General features: G+C 43.4%; 1 protein-coding gene across 7 annotated transcripts in view; it reads left to right on the forward strand.

The window, feature by feature from the left end:
* The window catches only part of ralgapa2 (Ral GTPase activating protein catalytic subunit alpha 2), a 99,098-nt gene that overhangs the window by 72,564 nt on the left and 4,811 nt on the right, over positions 1–21,723 (forward strand). For 5 of the 7 annotated variants that reach the window (XM_038729438.1, XM_038729436.1, XM_038729432.1 and 2 more), the window contains one exon: positions 17,591–17,712. In XM_038729438.1, the coding sequence (XP_038585366.1) occupies positions 17,591–17,712 (122 nt within the window). Of the gene's footprint in view, positions 1–17,590; positions 17,713–20,655 lie in introns of all 7 variants that reach the window. The other 2 variants (XM_038729434.1, XM_038729433.1) reach the window with 2 other exon arrangements.

Here is a 21,723-nt window from a genome sequence, read left to right on the forward strand (position 1 = left end):
CTCTCCAGTCATCATTCTTCCATCTTCTCAGGTTATGCAGCTCTTTATCTTTCACAGATTGGGACAATGACCCAACCTTTTTTTTCTTCTGGGATGTGTATTTTTTTGTGCAAGATGAAAATCCTCATCCTTAGTTTACCCCTTCACAATGCCTTAACAATCCACAGTCTGCTCTCTGCCTGTGCAGCCACTCTCCAAGGTAATTAGTTGAATATTCCTTCAAAGAGAAGCTATATGACCCCTGTGTGTCCAGATAAAAGGCCAGTATGGCGCTGCGGCCCCCTCTCTCGCTCTGTCACAAGGCTCGAGAGGACTCCAGCAGTCTGCTGCAACGCTCACAGGATCTTTCAGGCTAATAGGATTTGATATTGAAAAATGACCACCAGCAACATTTTCAGAAAATACACACACACTCACACAGGCTACAAGAGTGTTTTTCAGATAGACACTCCCTGCCCCCCTTGCTGCCTTTCTGTCTTTCTCTTCATTACATCCTGTCTCTCCCTCTCTCCTTTTCCTGCATCTCTGATTTGTGAGGATTTTTGAAATCTGTGTAATTGCATTTGTTTTCCCGTATAGTGCCCAACTCTTATTGTCACTTAGAATTTGTGTCAATTTTTTCTGTCAAGACACATCCATGGCCTCATAGACATCATATCAAAAGCCTCTCACAGACGAGTCATAATGTATCATCTATTATTTATATGCCTGATGGAAAATGCAGCTGCTCTGGCTTTGTGTGTTCTAAGTGTATTGTCTGTAACTAGTCCTCCCTTCACAGCTGCATTTTTGATAATTATGACCACAAAATGTTCAATCTGTAACAACTTAAGTTTTCTTTTTATTGATTCTTCAGCAACAGAGTAGAATAAGTGAATGTCATGTTGTTCCTGTGTTAATGGAACTTATCACTGCATGGACACAGTGTATGACATATTGCCTTGAAGGAGACAATGACTTTGTTTTTGTCACCTGAACCCACAGAATGGCTTTGCTGTCTGCTGCCATTTACTGTACGATGAAGATCCTTCATACTGTCACTGTAGAATAATGTCTTCATCCAGAAGCTGGGATTAATTTCTCTCTTCAACAAGCACTTGAGTTTGATGTACCACCCATCACTCTTTGTGACGTGGGTATTGTTAAGGGTAAAAACCGTGTGTGTGTGTGTGTGTGTGTGTGTGTGTGTGTGTGTGTGTGTGTGTGTGTTGGGGAGACAGCAAGTTTGTAATAGGTGAGACAGTGCGGAACTGACCGTGATTCAGAGACATATCCTCCCTACTGGACAGAATCAATAGTTTTTGCACACTGCCCTTAGTCCCCATCCTCTGCTCTGACACACACAAAAACATACACACACACACAGATCCATCTCCAGGCAGCGATCAATAACCATAATCTGTTTCTGCCCATCGCCAGTCATGCGAGCCAGGCTTTTAGGTGGGGTGTGTGTGTGCGTGTGCGTGCGCAGTAGCAGTAAGATGAGAGGGAGGCTTGATCCTTTCAGTGGAACCCAGAAAGATGCTGAAGTCTGTTGTGTTCCCTCACAGGCTCATGTGAACATATCTACAGTCCCCCAGCTCCACTAAATGCCAAAACGAGCTGTACATAATTTCAATGAATGTATACTGAAAAACATAATGGATATGATACCCTGTATGCACTCCTTTGTGTGCTGTTGCTGCACCCCGCAGACGCTATCATAATTATTAGTCAGTGCATTGACAGTGACATATTCTCACACCCCTTCTGAGCAAGTTATTGTCCCACTCTCACTGTGTCTTTGTCCAACGGCAGCGCGTTCTTTTGTATACTGTAAGATTCCTCACCTAGCGGAGATGAAAGTGCGCCTGTATGCATGATAGGATGTCATGAATAGGATCTGCCATGTTAGTGTTGTCTCACATGAATTATTTAGCATCGTTGATAGGTCTAATTTGCCAGCTGTTGTGCCATAACTGTCGGTAGTCTCATAGATAATACTCAACAGTCTATATTACTGTGGAACACAGTGCTTGACTAGGCACAGTGAGACGCCCAGCTAGTCACTGTATGCCGGATTCATGTAATGGTCTGAGCTGATACAAGTATCACTAGCTAACTTCCTGTTTATGGAAAACAGGGCTGACAAACAAAAAGGTCCTATAAACATCATTTGTAATATACAGTAAAAAATTGAAGGGAGGGAGAAATCACCTTGACTAGTTAGTCACTGTTTATCAACTATGAAGTAGTGGATTCATATGACTGGATTCAAGCCTTTTAGTTGGAGGCAGTTGGCTGTTGTGTGTGGGTAGGTAGATGGGGGCCGTGTTAGGGGCCATTTCTGAGTTGAAGTGTCCCTGCTTGGAGTTGGCCAGGGAGGTTTGGGCAGAGGCTGGCATTGGCTTTGATAGAGCGGTTGAGAGTTTACGCAGTATTTGCGGGGCTGTACAGAGAGGAGGGGTCTCTCCCCCACTGAATGTTTTAACCTAATCCCATTATCAGTGTAGCGCACTGCCTCCCATCTCTTCCCCCTCCTTATCCCTACCCCCTCCCACCCTTCTCTCCAGCTGACCAGCTGTTCCTGCCGGGACTCACGACAATGTCCGATGTGTTCAGATCACTGAGTATCACCCTCCCACACACACACACACAACACACACACAAATACAAATACACAGAGCGCAGTCCATGCACAACCAAAGCAGTTGCCTAGCCCATTGCTGGAGCTTACGAAGGCCTAGAGGGAGGAGTGTGTTAGTTAGGGAGAAGGGGGTAGCTTTGGGGTGAGGAGGGGGCAAGCACAGGCCTGTCAAACCAAGAGCCTTGACTCAGGAGGCAGCCCAGCTCGCATGGCATATGGCGTCTAGCTTCATACAACATGCAAAAGTATTCTCTCCCTTCGACCCCCTCATCCACTCCCCCCACTCCCTGTCTCCCTCCCCTGCTGCTAATGCAGAATGACTCATAGCATTACTCATTTTTTTTCTTCCAACGCCCCCCACATCAGTTCCTCCTCCTCTTGCCACCCAGCCTGTAACAAAAGGCGTCCGCTGCATGGTACCCACACCCTGAAAGCCCTGGGGGCCCAGCCCAGCCTGCACTCTGAGGCCTGAGCTTCATGGGGCCCGCCCCTTTTAAACACAGGTAGAGCAGGCGTGGAACCAGACGGCCGACAGCAGGGACCCAGAGCCCTGCCTAGGGTAGCGTACACACACTGCTGGTGTCAAACTGTTGTGCCTGTTGGTGCGTTTGTGTATATATATATATATATATATATATATATATATATATATATATACGAAAGCTGCCTTTATTTGGGTGTGTCTCTTGTATTATAAAACCATCATGCTTTGTGTGTTCGGGTGTATTTAGTCATTTGTGTACACCTGTGTGTGTCTTAACGGCAACCTTTCTGACAAATAAGGATTGTTTTTTATTTGCCAAATTAACTTAAGTGCCCCTTTTGAAGTGTAATTAAGTCCAGCTGTGTAATTCAACATTCTCCACATTTTGATTATTTTCTTACTTAATTATTTAATATTAAAGAATTATTAAATGGTGACAAGGGGCTTTCAGCTGCCAAAATATCCCTGCTTTTATACAGTAAATACAACAATAAGAAATCACAGTTTTCAACTAGCACTATGAGAAACTGCATATCCTAGTGTAACCCAAAGAATGTCATGCACCATGTATTTTTAAACTTGAACACCCATCCACATGCCCCTCCCCTTCTCTCCGTCTGTTATGTATTCATGTCTGACATCTGTGTGTTTGTGAGTGAAGTGAAAGCCAGCAAGACTGCCAGTTTTGTGTGGGGTCGCCTTCTCTGTCCCATCCCCAACTCAGGCTTTGGGTATCAGGTAGAATAACAAAAACAAGACCATCACAATTGTGTAAATAGTTTTCTGTATTTTTTGACAACTGCTTGGTATTGATCAATTTTAGGGCAAAGCAGTTCCACTACAATTTTAATTTATGACTTACTTATTCGGAATCCTGAAGAACTTTCTCTAAAATCAGCTCAAAGTACAGATGTGTTTTGTTTCATTGTTTGCATGTAAACAAAAATATATAGCCTCGAAGTACTGTACATAGGAAATTCAAGTCTAAGGTTCTTTCTCAAGGCCAGGTATTAAAATTGCAAATGAAAAACACGTCATAATTTTAGCTTTGATATATTTAATAACTAATTGATAGCTTTCATACATCCCTGATGTCAATAATAATTAGCAATTCTAAAATTGACCACTGTCTGTTTAAAAAAACCTCATACTACTGCCGCTGAAGAACAATCTCCTATTTTTAATTTAAAGTTCAATAGAATTGATTCCCACAGATTGAACAGGAAAAGAGGATAGCATGACTTTTATTGCATTTATTATATTTAACATGCAATTGAACATGTAACAATCATTATCATCCCAAATTGGCTACTAATATGTAAAGGAATGACTTGACTGTGTTGGTTTGGGTGTTAACACTCATCAACCATACCCTTAGAGAGACTGTCCAAAAAAACTACAGATGTCCTCTCTCAGTATCACCAAAAAATGAAATTGCTATAATGACTTGATTGCTAATAGGTCATTGGTCTCTGTCCATCAACCAGAATAAACTGACCCCATTGTCACCACTGGACTAGTACCGACTGCAAAGCCGTTAGAGGATGTGCTCTTTGTGATTGATGGGTGGTGGTGCTGCTTCAAGCACGGGTGTAAAAACCTGTCTGTCTGCTTTAAGTGATAAGCATCCAGCTAGTCATTCCATCTGTTCCCCCTAGCCCTGTTTAATTAATGAACTTTCTTTCTCTCCACCCCGTAGCCAACCAGTGCAACACTAAAGCAAAAGCTGTTAGCTCTCTCAGGTTATCCAAATGGGTGCGTGTTCTTGCACCCCACCCCTCCTCAATGGGTGCGTTCTTATTGATTAGTTATATTTTGTTTTCCCCTCTTTTGTCTCCTTGTTCTTGAAGGGAGGGTTAATGAGCTTTCCTGGCAAGCTGTAGCGCTTGGAATCCGGGGATAAATTGGAATAATTTTGTTGTTTTTTGTTTTGTTTTTTGTGATGGACTTGGCAGAGATGTGAAGCCTCGTGCCACCATGTGTGTTTGTGTGTACGTGAATGATAATGTGTGTTTGTTTGGATGTGTATGAATGGCTTTTAGGCGGGGTATATTGCATTTCATCCCTGCTGGTCCATTATTCCTCTTCAGAAGCAGGGAATCTGGAACACTCGTTAACAGTTGGCTCTGTCACTATTCCTCTTCCAGCCATCTCAGCAAAACTCTCGTCCTGTCCTTTTACCACAAAGTACTCTCTCCCTTCATTTATGTCCCTTCTTCCTTCCGTGTCTCTTGTTACAAGGCAGTGGACAGCCCTTTGTCCAGCTAAAGCTGCCCTCTTTTGTTTGTTCGGCCTTTTTTATCCTTGTGCTAATCGCCATGGTCGTGTGCCTGAGTTGCACCCCATATTTCACGCTCAGCTCTCTTTTGTTTGACACACCGCCCCTGATAAGAATCCCAATTCTAGGGCCTCTCTGATATTGAAATCCAACAGCGGCGTAGAAAGAGCCTTCAATCATCCATTATCTGTGCTCCAGTGATTACCATTCAATGTCCCAGGGTCCATGCTCCTCATCACCGGCCCCAGAGCTGAGGCCCTCCCCTGAAAGAACCCGCATCCCTTAACGTCTGTGTCACATGCAAGCATATCCATAGATATTTCTGACGCCGCCAGGAGACAGCCTCGCATTGAATGCTGCTGGGAAATGTCAGTGAAATGTCACTCATCGTTCTCCGCTGGAATCTCTTGGTCTCTGATGTGGCCCTGGGTTTTTCGGGACTCTTGTGAGGACACCTTGTGACATTATTGGGTTTCTTTGTCCCTAAATGGCCATTGAATTTTCAATTCTCTTTTTTATTTTTTCGGAAACTAGGGTTGCTCTTTTTCTTTTTACATAAGGCTGCGTTGCTTTTAATGTCATAGACTTAATTGGCTGTTTTAAGAAGGAATTAGTTGATTATTTATAAGTTGCACATTAATGCCTCTTTAAATGGTTCAAAGGCAGTATCTGCTCCTCTGCTGGCCTGTGGCCATTGTTCTCTTTTAGAGGATGTCCTTGTGCCTCGCAGCATTTGCATTTTTGCGCTAAATGGAATTTTCTGCATTGACAGACAAGGCAAGGCAAACAAAGCAATAACAGAAACAAAACATTTAAGTATGCATCGCTGTGCATTGTCTCCCTCTTCTTACAGGAAGCAGCCTTTGATGTGTTAATACTGATAGTCTCTGTTTTTCATAGTCAAGTGGTGGTTGTGGCTGAAAGAGAAATATTGGCCAAATCTTCCTGTGTCTCTCCATTGCAACAGGCTGTAATAATACTGAGTTTGATGTTGAACAAAGAGAAAGTATTGTTCGTTGCAGACACATGCACAACACATTCTAGTTGTGGGATCCTCTTAAAAACTAAATGCATCTTTGTCATACAGTATAACAGAATTACAATTCCTACAACACATGATTATCATTTCTGTTTCATCATTTATCCTGCTTATTTTGTGCTGCAGACATGCATTTATCCAACAGCTCTCAGTACCTTTGTTTAATGTAGTGTACACATCTTCATTAGTTATGTATAGCCTCTAATTACTATTGATGAGACTCTAGCTGATTTGGGTACAAATCTATAGCTTTTGTTATTCCAATGAGTGTTATTTACCCTCAGATCTCCAAGCCAGGGGGCTTTGGAATGGGGCTTTGTGCCGGTAGATATAGCTGGGCTGCTCAAGCTACGCCCACTTGTTTTTGTATCTGCCGACTTTGACAAAATCCAGTATGCCTCCCCCCACATCATCACCCGTCTGCGTGGATGTATAGCACTTCCCGCTCCTCCATCTGTTTTTGTCCTCCCATGAAAAGGTCCATTATAATCTGCAGGATGCACAGTTGACGTGCCGCTAGCTCCGCTTGAGCCAATCAAGGCAGTGTACTGAACTTGGGCCACGAATCCAAAGGCTCCAACCCCTCCCCCATGTTCATTTTGATTATCTGGGCTCTCTGTCTGAGATCTTCAGTTGAACAAGTTTTTCTAACAACATTGTCTCCATCATCCCTTTTCCCCTATAAAAGCTTCCAGTCTGAATGGGGCTCTATGCATGCCCACTGGATGATGGCAGGCTCCTGATTAACCCTGGAGTGACTAGCTAATGTCATTGAAGGAGGGCCACCTGGCTGTGAGACTGTACAGTCAGCTGCCACTGAAGGGCCAGAATAGGAGACGACCAGGTGTTGGGCTACAGCCCCCCTAATTGTTGCCATGTAATAGCCTGCTTGACTGCACAATATAGCCCAGGGGCGAGGATTAGGAAAAAGCTGTTGCCAACACAGAAGTCCATTTTCGTTTTTGCCCAAGGTTTTGTTTGTGGGTTTCTCTGTGTGTGCATGCTTATGTGTGTATAGATATACATTTGCCATCCTCCTCATCCATTACAATTACAGCAGGTAGAAGACCCCCTTGTCTGGCTGTCTCCCAGCCCCTTACTCACCCAGCACCATTCATTTCAGACGTACACCACTACAAGCTTGCGTTCAGATTGGGAAGGCCAAAAGGCCTGAATGTAAGAATCATTTTACAAAACATTATTGCCTTATAACAAAAAGTAATATCCTTGACTCTTCAGCATTATTAACATCAATTTGAAAAAATTATATGAACAGATTGGCCCTACAGTCCGGAGTCTGCCTATGTAATTTTTAGATAAGAGTTCATATCTCATTGTAATCACAATGGCAATGATTGAAATATCTCCAAAATGCAAATATGGCAAATATGACTCACTCTTGCCCCCAGTAACTAACCCTCTCTGCTCTGTGCATTCTCTACAGCTGTGATCATATGTAACCTAGCGCTAATCATTATCATTCCCGCTAAATGCCTGGCATTTTACATAAGGCCAGGCAGCCTAATTGGCCCAATGAACCTTTCATACAGGGTGCAATGGAGGAACAAGAGACTTCATGTGCAGGATGTCTTGGCGGGGAAGCAGACAGAGATGCTTGGCGTTAAGGCATCACAGTTATTCTGTTGCACATGCCACAAGCATCATTAAAATTGCAGAAGCCTATGTTCATTTTATTTTAATATTTCATCAGTGCTTGTCTGAACAGTGTTATCGTATGGTTAAAACCAAAGCCATTTGGCACACTCCTTGTGCGAATTGTCAGGCTGATTTTCTAGATGTGTCAAATAGATGATAGAACATCAGGGTACTTTGATTGCTGCTATGCTTTGAGGAGGGTGCAGGTGGGCAGAAGAGTTCAAGCCTATACCCTGTTCATCATGAAAGTTGGAAGAAAGAAGAGGTGAAATGCCACATAAGTAATCAGATGGATTTCAATCAAAGTCCAGGTTCAGTGTGCCCTTCCCTGTTTCATCTTTGACTTTTTATTAAAAGTTCAAATTGAGATCAGATAGATGCTGTTGTTCCCTGTCTCGAATATGAACAATTCAAATATCAAGAACTGAAGGAAAAATATGACGCATATTCACCTCAGATAGCTCATAAGATGCACACCTTTGTTCTGACCTAATAATGTTTCCAGAAGGCCGAGGCATTCATGCCACTGGCCATCATCACTGACAAAGGGGACCTTCAGAGAGAACTCTCACCCAGCCAGTCACAGAACTGTATCTGTTAATCTTCATCCCTATGAGCCTTTTTGCTCATCTTATTATGACTTTCTGTTAATGCTCGGTGGAGGCCTGTGTGACTGTCTGGCTATAATGGGCCTGTGTTTGATTAATCATGTCGATCCATTGTGTTTCACATCTAAGGCTGTTGCGTTAGGACTCATCAATGGAGACCAGAGTCTTTTGAAAAGGAGATTGGTTACAGACTCATCTGAATACACAAGCCCAGTAGGCTTTGATGGCAGTCATGTTGTGTTGAACACACCATGCTACAACTAATTATGATGTCACTGGGCATCTTGTGGCTACCCTGTTCCTATGTGTCGTGAGGATGACTTGTTGCTTTATCATTTATATTCTGTGAACCCCCAACAATCAGTGGGTCCTAAGATAGTTTAGGGGTCAGCATTGACTTTGGTGTACGTGTTTGTCGTATGATTTGTTGCGGAGCAGAAATCGATTTTTAGTGTTCCCCAGAGGAATGGTGGGCTGCCAGAGACTTGAGAAAATGGGTGACTACTTCCTTCAGTGATCTCATAAATAACCAGGACATGCCAGCTAGCAGACATCAGATTTTGTCTGCAGCTGTGGCAAACCTTTGTGAAATCACTGATGGGCAGTGATGATGTCACAGGTTAGGAGTGATGTCACGGCCATAACTTCCCATCCTGCTGTCTTAATGCCAGATGGACGGTAGAGAGGTGTGGAGGTTGGAGCTTAGAAAGCTCTTGCTGTGGGAAACTCACCCCTCAGGAGGTGTCATTAACCTGGGCTTTCTGTTTGACCCAACTCCTTTGGGGCCCCTGAGCTCCAGTTTCCTGGAACTGCTCCTAATTAGGCTACTTGTTAAAACTCTCTTAAACCAGCTATTCCTCTAGAGCATCTGATGTTGTGTATGTCTATGCGCACCCAGAAAATGGACACACAAACACCTCCCCTCATCATAATGCACCTGTGACACATTCAGAGGTTTTCTGTCCTGCTGCTGTGTCTACAGCAAAAAAGCTGTTTAATGAGACACCAAGGTTTGAGTAGCTGCCATATAAAATGGGAGTGGGACACACACACACACACACACACACACACTATACAATCACCGTACCAGCTAGTTTCTGTCATACACGCTCTCACTTTATCCATCTCAATCTGTTGTTCCTTCCACTCTGCCATTATTCCAGCAGCCAGCTTTATTGCCACATTCACTCTTTCTGTCCCTATCTTTCATTCTCTCTGTGTCTCTCCCTCTAAATGTCTCTGTCTTCCTCCCCGTTTTCCCATAATCACCTCACACCTCTAAGGGCCTCTGCTGAGACGAGCTTCACACCTCAGCCCTCGCTGTGACAACAGGTACCGCTGGCACTCACCGCCTGGCCTCTCTCCAATCAACACCTGCTCGGCTTTATCCCTCTTTCTTCCCTTCCTCTTTTCCACCCCTCCCACCCCATCTCCACCTTCTTTCTCCATAGTTTTATCCCTTGTTTTTGTGTTTCCACCAATCGTTTTCCCCATGTATCCCCTCTGTACATTTCCCAGCATCTCTTCCATTTTTCTGCCTCATATCTCCTTTTCCATAATGAGTAACAGTTTATCCATATGCAGTCTGGTCAATTAATTTATCCATACAGATCCCTCCTGGAGTTGGCAGTGTGATCCCCTGTTGATTTAAACATGTTACACCACTCTGCTTTCATTATATCCTATGGTAGCCAATGGAATGGCTACTACAGCCTGTATGCAGGTCATTTAAAGGTGTGTCTAGCCTGTCTTTGCCACCAATTATTTTTCAAATTACAAATTTAACTCTTAGTTCACCACCTAAGCAGGAGGCATAGCCCCTAAATGTATCCTTATGAATGGACAGTCTGTGTGATATTTAGCAATACTGCATTGAGGTATGGTATGAGGAGGTTGCTTTTCAATAAAAAAAAAGCGCACCCCTCGATCCCTTCCTCTTAACAGGCCAATTATGTGACTGCTGGGAGTCAAGGGCGCTGTGAGCTACTCCTGAGCTCCTCTCCTCACCAAGGTCAAGCTGATTGGCCCAGGTTAATGGGCAGATGTGGGGCTAAGAGAGGAGGGGGTCAAGCACCTAGAGACACCCTCCACCTCATCTCTAAACTGTCCCTCTTCACTACAAGAGCCCTTTTTACCACCAGTGTTTCTACAAACAGGATTAACCTTGGTTGCTGCTGTGGAGCCCCGAGGGGCATTGAAGTGGTTCCTCCCCATGCATGGCATGCCGTTTTTTTTTTTAAATGTAAGTAAAAGCCACATAATCATATAGTGTGATGGTATCTTGTTTGTGTCTAGGTTGGGTAAATGTGTTTTTATTTTTGATTCTTAATTTTAGCTTAATGAAAGTCTGTGTTGTAGTACAATCAGCTCTCCTTCGCAGTGTTTCTCACAGTAGCCTTCGCAGTTTCTAATGGAGATAAGGTATAATCATCAGATAAGGACTTATGAACTGTTCTGCAGCTCTCTTGCTTGCCATGTTAAAGAAATACCATAGGTTCAAAATTGATCTAGAACCTGGATTTCTTGCCACACCCCCCTCTTCCATTTTTTTGTCTCAAGTGCAGTTAAAGTTGACGGCCACATTAGGCTATCAACTTTAACTGCCCTTGGTGAGCGATTGTCTGTGGTCTTGGCTCAATTCACTGCAGCAACAGGCCCTGTTGAAAATTGGACCAATGACTTAAACACAGCCCTCTATAGTCTCTCGATTCAGTTTTTTCTACTAAAACGAGCGTCAAAGAGGTCTACGCTGATTTTAGAAGATCTGCAGGAGAATGGAACGCAAATGGTGCAAATCAAAACTGGAAGCTTTCTAGCATGCTCCATCCTCTGCTAAAGCAGCATATTTCTTTGGCAATCTGTAGCAGTAAACACAATCCTTTCTTTCTGATACTGTAGCCAAACTTTCTCAAAAACAGCACCTCATTATTTCTTTTATTTTTTCATCTCAGTTCGGACTTCTGATGACTTACAAAATTGCAAAGGGGTGTGATATATCCGTGTGATCCCCTTAAACCTTATGTTCTATCCCGTGCTCTCCACTCTCAGAATACAGGGCTCCTGTCCCCAGAGTTAAAAATAAGTCAGCAGGGTGCAGGGCCTTTTCCTATTGTGCTCCCTTCCTCTGGGATAAGCTCCCTGCTGAGCCTGTTGAGGCTTTGAAATCCAAACTCATCTATTCATCTTACTTTCAGTTTGTTACTTATTCTTTGATTACTTCAGGCTTATATCCGTTTCCATTATTCTTCAGTGGGCTGGTCTTGGATTCAATGAATCTATTAAGTTAAATACTTATTGCCCATGTTTGTCCTGCCAACGAGAATATGGTAAACTCTGAAAACCACTGCATCTGTCCAACCCTCTGCTTGTCTTTCTCCCTTCTGTGCTTTTTTTCCCTTTCTCCTGCCTGTTTGAATGGTGTGCTTGAGGTTTGCCAGACCTGTTCCAGGTCTCCTTGGTGGAGAGGAGGTTGTGTGGCTCAGGTCTTATCTGTTTTTGTCTTGACTTAACTATGAAAACGTCCCAATTAAGCCGAGAGATTTCAGCCTTAGGTGCCGCACTCTTATAAACTCAGGCACCCTGCACCTGTCATCTGACTTATGTGACATAGAAGTGTATAGAAATGGAGCTTAAGTAGTGAAATGTCAGTATGAGGCATCTTAAGAGCCTTTGTAATGCTCCTTTGCCTAATCAGGACCTTCACCCCTTATCCTGCCTTATCAACAGATTAACTGTGTGTGATTCTCTATCTGTCTGACTGACTCTTTCTTCTCATTTGTGCAATAACTGCAAGAGGAGAGTTTAGACTATTAACAAAAAAACTCTTTATGCAATCTTTCACTGTTTTGTACAAATAAAGCCCAAAACAGGGTTTTGGCAGGGCTACTCAGGTACACTTGCCGTGGGCCCACTCTAGTCTTGACCAGTGTCCCAGTCCCTGTTGCTGACAGCCATGAGCATGATGATAGCATGATGTTGCAACCAATGCAACTGACTGTTTGGATGTTATTCCTGAGGTGTTCCGCGCTATCTTGTCTTCACCAGATATAGCACTTGTGTTGACATGGCATTCAGACTAAATAATTGTTTGTCCCATCATCATGCTCTCAGAATCCCTGAACTTCCAATTTGGCAAACTCAGATTGGCTGTCACATGGTGGTCATTGGGTTCTTTGTCATCTCCTGACCAAGACCCTTATGACATTTACTGACTTTTGCCGCATGGTAAGCTTTAGAAAGATTGAAGGCACTTGGCTCTCAAGAACCTTCAGTTCCTAAAAAATTATGATAATACCTTTTCCACAATCTGTGTCTTAACACAATTCTTTCTCAACGGTTTGCCTGAAGCTCTGAGAATTCCATGGCCTCTGTGTAGTTTGGGACCTTTTATTGACAGGTGTCAGTTCGTTTAAGCTGGACATAGGTTGAATTAATGATGATTAAAGGAATCATGATGTAGCTAATATCACTTTCCATTACTGTAGCCAAAGTAGGTAGTCATGTAGCAAACAAGGATACAAACAAGCACTTTTAAGTAAAGGAGTACTTTCTGAAGCCAAGATACATAAATTTCCCTGCTGACTGTGTGTGTTTAACAGATGTTGAGTGTGTGTCAGAGAGGGACTGAGGAACACAAATATGGAGGCTAGATGGTCAGGATGCTGCTCTCCAGAGAGACACCAGTTCAGAGGTCAGCATAAGCTCGTATAGGGAACGGTGTGTGTGGACGGTGTGAGTGTGTGTGTTGTGCCTACTTATGCACAAACACCCACATCTGAGCATCTGTACGTGTCTGCATGTGCTGGGTGGGGTTACACACAGAGCAAAATAGATCCCAGTGGACAGGCGTTTTCAGGATAGGTCCCTGCGGACAGAGAGAGAAAAGGCGAGAGAGATGATGATGAGGGTTGGTGGCGGTTGGCCGATGGGGTCCAGCAGGGATGGAGCAGCCTGCTAATGAAGAGCCATCTGAGTCCTCCATTCACCTTGAACATGGGCCACTGCAGCTGCCCTGACCTTGGCTTTGATCCATAAAGATGCTTGACCCCCACCATTCCCCCAGAGCTACCCCCCTGCCATCTGGACAGCATGCATGCATATGTATACATACGTGTGCACACACCCACAGATACATATGCATGTACATGCAGACTGACTCGTATACTCATGCACATATGTTTTCACAGGTTTGATGTTGTTGGATTCTGTCTCTGGTGGTGTTTGTTCAGCCACATACACCATTTATTTTTTGGCATTTACACTGCATTTTGTGTGTTTGTGCATAGTTGACCTGCATGTTTGTGTAGTAGTTTGTGTTTGGGACCTACACTCAGACACAAAACGCCAACCATAAGTCACAGACTTTGTCACCACTAGTGACAAAAGAAAGGATGCAAAAGGGCTGTTATCCACTAAAAATGTTGTACTTAATAGACTGGATTTGTGCTTTTCTCTTTACGGACAATATTCCTTCCCTACTTTTATAACTCCCTAACCACAGATGTGTCTAGATATCAGTCCCCTATCTAAAGTTGTTTTACATTAACTCAGACCTGGGAGACTTTTTTTTCTCGTTACTATCCCAATGGTTGCCACGCTCCATAGACATTACATTGGTTTCCCTCTCTTCTTCCTAATAGGAATGCAGCCGCTTGGAACGTAGGGGTTTCTTGGAAATTCCCAAAGTGGCGCAACATGCTCTCCTCTCACACAGTGGCTTGTCATGCTCGTCCGCCCAGTTCAGCTGCAAATGACAGTTATGTCACGGGTGACTTAAGTTGCAGTCAATTTGTGGAAAAGTAGACCTGTCTGCATTTTCCTTTTTATATATTTCATCCCTAGCTTTCTGAGTTTTTTTGGGGGGGAGGGGTTAAAATATAATAGAGCCTTGTGCGATACAGTAATAAAGTTCATCAGAAAGGCTAATACGTAACATTTTTGTGAAGTAAAACATTTTGTATTTTGGGATCCATCTTTCCAGAGTTGTCACAAACATAATGCTTAGCCAGGCACTCATCAGCAGTAGCTGCAGCTTAGTTTTTCCCCAAAAGTAGGTCAGTGTCAGCGGGTTTGGTGTCCATGACATGGACACAGTTTTTGCGTCACTGTTCTGGACGTGTCCCTTGATTAAGTTACTGCATGGAGGCAGCAGCATCTGTGCATATGCAGGGGAACAAGCTGTGCCCATGGCTTAGTAATTAGAGACAAGCAGAAAGATGAGGGCGGGCGAGAGAGAGAAGGCAAGATTACCCCTCAATGTGCATCAGGTCTGATTTCTGTGCAGCAATTTTTTTTACCCACGGATAACATCGTACATTTATTTAAGTGAGCTGATTATGGCTCTCGCTTTCACTCATCTCCAAAATACCTTTTATTAGTCTCCCTCCCTCACCGCTTGTTTTCCTCCCGGGCAGCCTGTCATATATTTTCTCTCGTCTCTCGATAATTCTACACAATCTCCCTTCATTTTATTCTTTGAAGGTTTTTTTTTTCTCACCCACTATAATCCATTTGTCCAACTTGGATAGAGGGCAACGGAAGGAAGTAGTGGAGGAGAGGCGTGTGTCAGAGTCAGAGAGAGCGTCTGCTCCAGCTGGAGTCAATATTTGCTTTAGGAATCTCAATAACAGGCATCCAGTCATCTGCATCTCTGATAATGGACAGCCATATGGCTCTGTTGACCCACGCTGAGCCGAGGTTCTCTTTCTCTCTCCTTGTCTTTCATTTTTTGCCTTCCTTCTAACTTCTCTCATTTCATTTCATTAAGTCCTTCTACTATATTTTGTCTTCCACTTGTTACCTATCTGGGCACATTTTGTTCTTTTACAAACATCTTTCCTCTCTGTCTGTCATCCATAAAAGCCTGGAAATGACCCACCACACAGAGCTATGACCCAAGTTACCATGGCAGCAAAGAATGGGATGCCCACTCTTTGTCCAATACTGTTTCCAGCAAGTGACAGAAAACAGTGACGTTGCATGTCTGGAAGACATTGAGCTCAAGAGGGAAGTGCTTTTATGTGCTAAAAGTCATGCTGCTTTGCATCTCTTAAATGGAGATGCTGGCCCTATAGAGAATGCTCAGATAGATACAGTATATTTATTGATAGGTCTTATACTTAATTATTTTGGGTGTTTTTTATCTTTCCATTTCTCTTATCCTTCTTGAGGTAGAAATTATAAGCTTTTACTTTAATGGATTTCTAGTTGTTCTGTCCTGACAAGTGTCCAAATCGTGAACGTTTATCTAAGAATCTCATTTTGCAACATAATGCTGACCAAAAAATCTCTGAGCAGATTAGACTTCCCTATTTTCTCAAGTATTTCTGTTTGAGGAACACATTTATTTTAACCTACCCTCACCAGTGTTCCTCTATAACTTTTGCTTTCTGGAATGTACTATATTACACCTACAAAACTGTAAGTTTTGGGTTCATAAGGCGTTTGGAACCGAACATCACTAACATTTACAAGAGTATACAAACCCATCCTGTCTCCCTATGTTTCCCTATCCTTTTGTCTTTTTCTGCCCTCTGTCCATCTCTGTCTGTCGCTGTGAGCAGCTTGGCCATCGTACTCTCTGGTGCCTCCCAGCTCAGGTGCCCGTCACCCCCGCTTTTCCATGGTCCCCCTCATAGCCATTGGTCATGGGTGCCTTGGCCCCCGCTGTGGCGGCATGTGCCCACAGCAGGCCCTCTGCCCAGTCAGTGTCTCGTCCTATCTATCTAACCCAGACCAGAGCCTCCCGGCCCAGTCCAGCCTATCTCAGCTCAGCCTGGTTCAGTGTTGGCGTCAGCAAGAGTCCAGTGCCACTCCACCCTGGCACTTGTAATAAGATGGGGGGAGGAGGCCTCCATGTTGAGCGACTAGGGTGTGTGTGTGTGTGTGTGTGTGTGTGTGTGTGTGTGTGTGTGTGTGTGTGTGTGTGTGTGTGTGTGTGTGTGTCAGAGAGCTAGTGAGAATGCCTGTGTTTGTCAAGCAATTTGTTAGGTGTTGTCTATCAAGGAAACATGGCCACAAAAGACAGCCATGAGAAAAATCTGACTTGTTGTCAAACATGCACACACAGTTAGATCTCAAAAGGGCTTACTGTCATTATGCCATGAGATAGACCTCTTTAGTCCAGTAGTTCCCTGCACCATATTTTATGCAGCACTTGCCTCCATTCCACAACAGACTTTGCACGATATATCCATGATAATGATATGATAATGGCCATCAGAATGTTTTCCAATCTCACCCGGCAGCCATTTTGCAGGCTTTTTATATTTATTAATTTGAGCTTTCCCATTTCAAATCCAGCCATCCATCCCGCATGCTGGCTGCCCAGGCTCCAGTCACTGCTTGTCACTCTGAATTTCAAATGGCTCCAATTTTCCCCCTGATGGCACGGAGAAGTGGCAGGCAGCACATCGGGGAGGGTGGTCCTAGACATGCTGCCTGCAGCAGGGGTTCTATTAGAGAGAAGAGAGGGGAGAGGAGAGGTTTGGAGCATCACGCCAGTAGTGATGTATTCGTTTTTTTTATATGATTATTTTGGATACTGCTTTCTCATTTGGGGCTGTGTGGCATGGCTGATTGTTCCATCTTTGCTTCTGGCTGGGTTGCTGATGGTGGAGCCGCCCTGCTCGGTAAAGCTGCCTCTCGCTCTCACAGCTCCCTCTCACAGCTCATGTATGTGCAGTGCAGCACTGAAAAAATGTGATTTGTGAACTGTGGCTATGATTTGTTCCTAACTGCCAAATTGTGCTATGTATTGATGGGTTTACAGATGGGTTTTGATGACTTTCTGAAATGTGATTATTTGTTTATTCACAGGCAAAAGCTAACTATATCGTGCTGCCCTGTTCTTCTCCTCCAACATGCCATAATTTTTTGTTCCTTAACGAGAGCTAACCAGCTATGAGGAGCGGGCGCTGTACTTGGAAGCCATTGTTCAGAACCACAGAGAGGTCATGACCTTTGAAGACTTTGCCTCGCAGGTCTTCTCCCCCTCTCCTGGATATCCAATGAGTGGGACAGGTGAGAAAGGAACCACACTGCTCCTCTGTCCTCCTTTATGTTCTTTCCACTCCATCTGTTTTGCCCCTTTCTTTCTGTCTCCATCCTATTATTGCTTCATAACGTGTGCATTTTCCTCTCACGCCTTCTTCATCATCTCTTTTCTTGCCTTTTTTTTAACTGTATCCTTCTCTCCTCCCCCCTCCACAACACACCTGTTTGCCTCCGTCACCTCCTCCAACCCCTCATTCTCTCCGCTCTTCTTCCACGCCTACGCTCACTGATGAATATCAAACGACGGGCCCGGCTCTTCACGCTCTTCGTCGGACTTCAAACGCTCTGCTTTCTCCACTTCTTCAAGCCACACTCATGCTACTTTGTTCATCTCTTCTTGTTTCAAACTGCATGTTTTCCATGCAATTACTTTCCTATGAATATAAGAAGCCCTGTTGCACAGTTCATGTTTGTGTATGTGTATGTGTGCGTGTGCGTGCGCACGCCCAACTTCATGAGCTCATTCACCAACACTTAAGAGATCCGACAAACAGCAGCTCGCGGATGTCAGCACAGCACTCTTATCAGTCCATGATGAATAGAATGGAAAACGTGTCTTATCTTGTTCTTCCTACTTCTACAGCTCTAATCGATCTGCAACAGTGCTGAAATCAATACAGGATTGCACTTTTCCACTCTATTAGATCCCGACACACGTTCTATTTTGACAAGAAAAGCACTCCACAATACCACACCATCTTATCATTTTCAAATGTGTCGGTGCTTTTGTGTTTTAAGGGCGGTTTAAGGTGTATGTAAAAAATGTCATCCCGGTATGTCGGCATGTGAGAATTAAATGTATGAATTTTCTAGACTGCAGGTGTGATAGTCACACTGTTGAAGGCAGGCAAGAGGTGGTCAGCCACATTACAGTACTGTTTGCCCATCTCTCCTGCAGAGGAGTAAAATCTCCACAGGCTGACCTCTAGTCACCTCCCCTTCTTCCCAGCACCAAACCAGCTTAAAGAGAAGGACAGTGTAAAAAAACAGATACAGAGGAATACAGAAGAGGGAGAGCAAAGGAATCCAATATGCTGTGGCTAATGTGAGAGGCTATAACATAATGAAGTCTGTAAGGCTGTTGTGTCACCCTCACTGCTGCGGAAACTCGTGGACTCACTTGTTCCATGCAATACTTTTAACAAAGTCACTTTCTTGTAGGTTAACAACAGTGCTGTTGAGTAATTTCACTAATCGCCTTTGTTTGGCAATCTTTTGAAGAAGGGGAATGTAACCTTTTGAGCACTGACAGGTTCATGGGCGGGTCCGTCTACATGTGGATGAGAATTGCTCAGACCCACAGAACTGTATTTTAATATAAGCAGAGTTAGAAGTTAGAATTTTAGCAAAAAAAATCTAACAATTATTAAATACCAATTATATATTGTGCAGCAGTGGAAATGTGGCATCTTGTGTTTGAATATTTCACTGTTAAGTATAAGCAACATATGGCTTCAGTGAAGTGCTGTGACAAGTGGACACAGAATACACTGTGTATATGAATCTGTCATACAGAGTTAAAGAAATATTATTTTCTCTAAATTTTAAAGAAACCAAATTTTACAGAAAAATCAAGAATTTAAAGCAACATTAGGTAAGATGTAACATCAAGCAAGTGTAACACAAGACAAAGCAATATTACTTATTAGTCCAACAGAATGCCAGTTTGGCGTCTGTCATTTCACCAATTATGTAAAATAACAGCTGGTGGAGAGCGGTGGAGAGACTGAGCAACATAACCTGGGCTCATCAGCCTTTATGGACATAATGTTAGCTAATGGCAGAGGGGAAGAGACAAAAGAGGACGTTAATGGAGGAAGCTAAGAAGAGAAAAAGAGACCGAGAAGAGACCTAGTGGCAAGCTAGCAAACAAAGTTATATAGCAAAGGTTGCAAGAGCACTTACAGGAATGTTTCTGATGTCCCGAGGGTGTTATTTAGTAAGTTTGCTAACATCAAGTCGAAATTTATAGCTAGTGGCTACACCTCTGTCTGCAAAACCTCTTTTTGATTTTGAGACCTTAACACTGCCAAAAATCAAGCAAGCTCAACAACACATGACATATGAAAAAGACAAGAAGTTATTGCTACTATATAAAAGAAAAAAGGCCAGCTTGGTATCTTGGCATCCTTTCAGCTTTTTTAGCTCATGCCAACGAATAAAAGCTAGTCCGATATTTACTCTTGTCCAGTCACTTGCTCAGTTACTCTCTCTTTTGTCTGCAGCCTCTGCCATGATGATCCATACTGAGAATACTGAGCTAGCTTCTTCCAAAGAACTTACATTGTACATTAGAAATCCTGCCTGGGATTTCAGTGTTCCCATGGCCCGGAGAGTCATCTATAGAGATGAGATTCACCCTATTACAAGTCCACCATCTGAATGATTTTGAAGCTATTTTTAGATAGAATTACAACATCATGTTGCTTTAAGATGTAAAACCCAAAGCGTTCGTAAAAGAAAATACAAAATACATACACATACTTCTGGGGCTGCAAGATCTTAATTGATCATTTAATCTATAAAATGTCAAATCAATTTTGAAGAATCAATCATGATTTTTTGAATGATCACAAGCTAAACTATTCAAACGGTCTAAAACCCAAAGTATTCAGAAAACCATCTAAATCCCCATTTGAAAAACCAGTTAATGCTTTAGGCCACATATTTTATTGTTGTAGTCTACCATGCCTGATCCTGTGTGTCCCATCGAGCATATAGCTTCAATGGAGCAGTGATGGCTGGCTGACACTGCTCCTCATTCTCACCCTTCTGAAATGTGCTACTTCCCTTTTGTGTGTGTGTGTGGGGGGGTGGTTTAATGATGGTTTGTTCATCCATATGTCTGTCCATCCATCCTGCTCTTGCTCCCATTGCTGTCACTAACATGTCATCCATGCTCCATGACAGCGTGCAGGCGTTGGCCGGGGATGGTATGGGACATGGAGTACCCCTGGGCCAAACTGGACTGTAAGACTCTGCCTGCCTCCTTCACACTAGGCATGATGCCCTGCCACAGCCCACATTAACATACATCTATTCATTAATTTAGGTTACTGTGAACCCCACCATCATCATCATCACATAACTTGGGGCTGCGCTTGATTTAGCCCTTTTGTAAAAGGGCTTGTGAAAAAAAGGTGGTGACGAATTCGAGTACAGACTCTGCATGCTAATTGCTAAATGAAGCAGTGTTTCACCAGTTTTTGCTGTAAGGCATTTTACCTCGGCCCTCTCTTGTCCATCGTCCATCTCTTTACTTCAGTGGCTTTTCAGTGTCCTCAAACAGCCTCATCCTCCTTTATCCCAAATGCAATCTCACTCTCATCCTGCAACTCCAGACCAGCATCACGGCCTTCTGCATGAGCTAGTCCATCTGCCATAAAGACTTCATCCACAGTGCTCTGCCCCTGCTGTGTTACGCCTGCACTGCTTTGCTCAGTTTTTATTATTGTTTTGTTATTTTGTGTTCATCCTTTAAACTTTTTCAAACATGAATAACAGCATGAGAAAGCAATACTTCTCTCTAGTGGATCAAACAACTTTAAAGCTCCCATGACCCTCAGAGGTGCCCCAGCGTCTTTTACTTTCTCACCCTAACCCCTCTCTAGTAGTAACACTGGTGGTAAATGCTTCTCAGCCTGCTGTTGCCATGTGAACTGCCCACCGTTCGCACTTTGGATTTCAAAAGTTATCTTAGTTTTGAAACCTATGAATTGGATAGATTTATCAGGAACCATCAAACATTCAAGGTTTCGCCGCTAAAATGGCACTTCAGTTCACAGTTAACATCAGTTAATTTTGTCTGACTTTTAAACTTTCCAGTGACAACTAACGCCACACAAGCTGCCTGAACATCCCTCCACTCCAACCCTCAAATCAATGACTTTTCAGCAGCGTTGTGTTGTGTTTTTGGCTGCAGTGTGGTATGGTGTGTGTCCGTTGCTCTCTTACATGATGCTCTACTCTGTTTTTCCC

Source organism: Micropterus salmoides, unplaced genomic scaffold (genome assembly GCF_014851395.1).
Source record: "Micropterus salmoides isolate LMB-PRFRI ecotype aquatic unplaced genomic scaffold, ASM1485139v1 Ms_hic_scaffold_19, whole genome shotgun sequence".
NCBI lineage: Eukaryota > Metazoa > Chordata > Actinopteri > Centrarchiformes > Centrarchidae > Micropterus > Micropterus salmoides.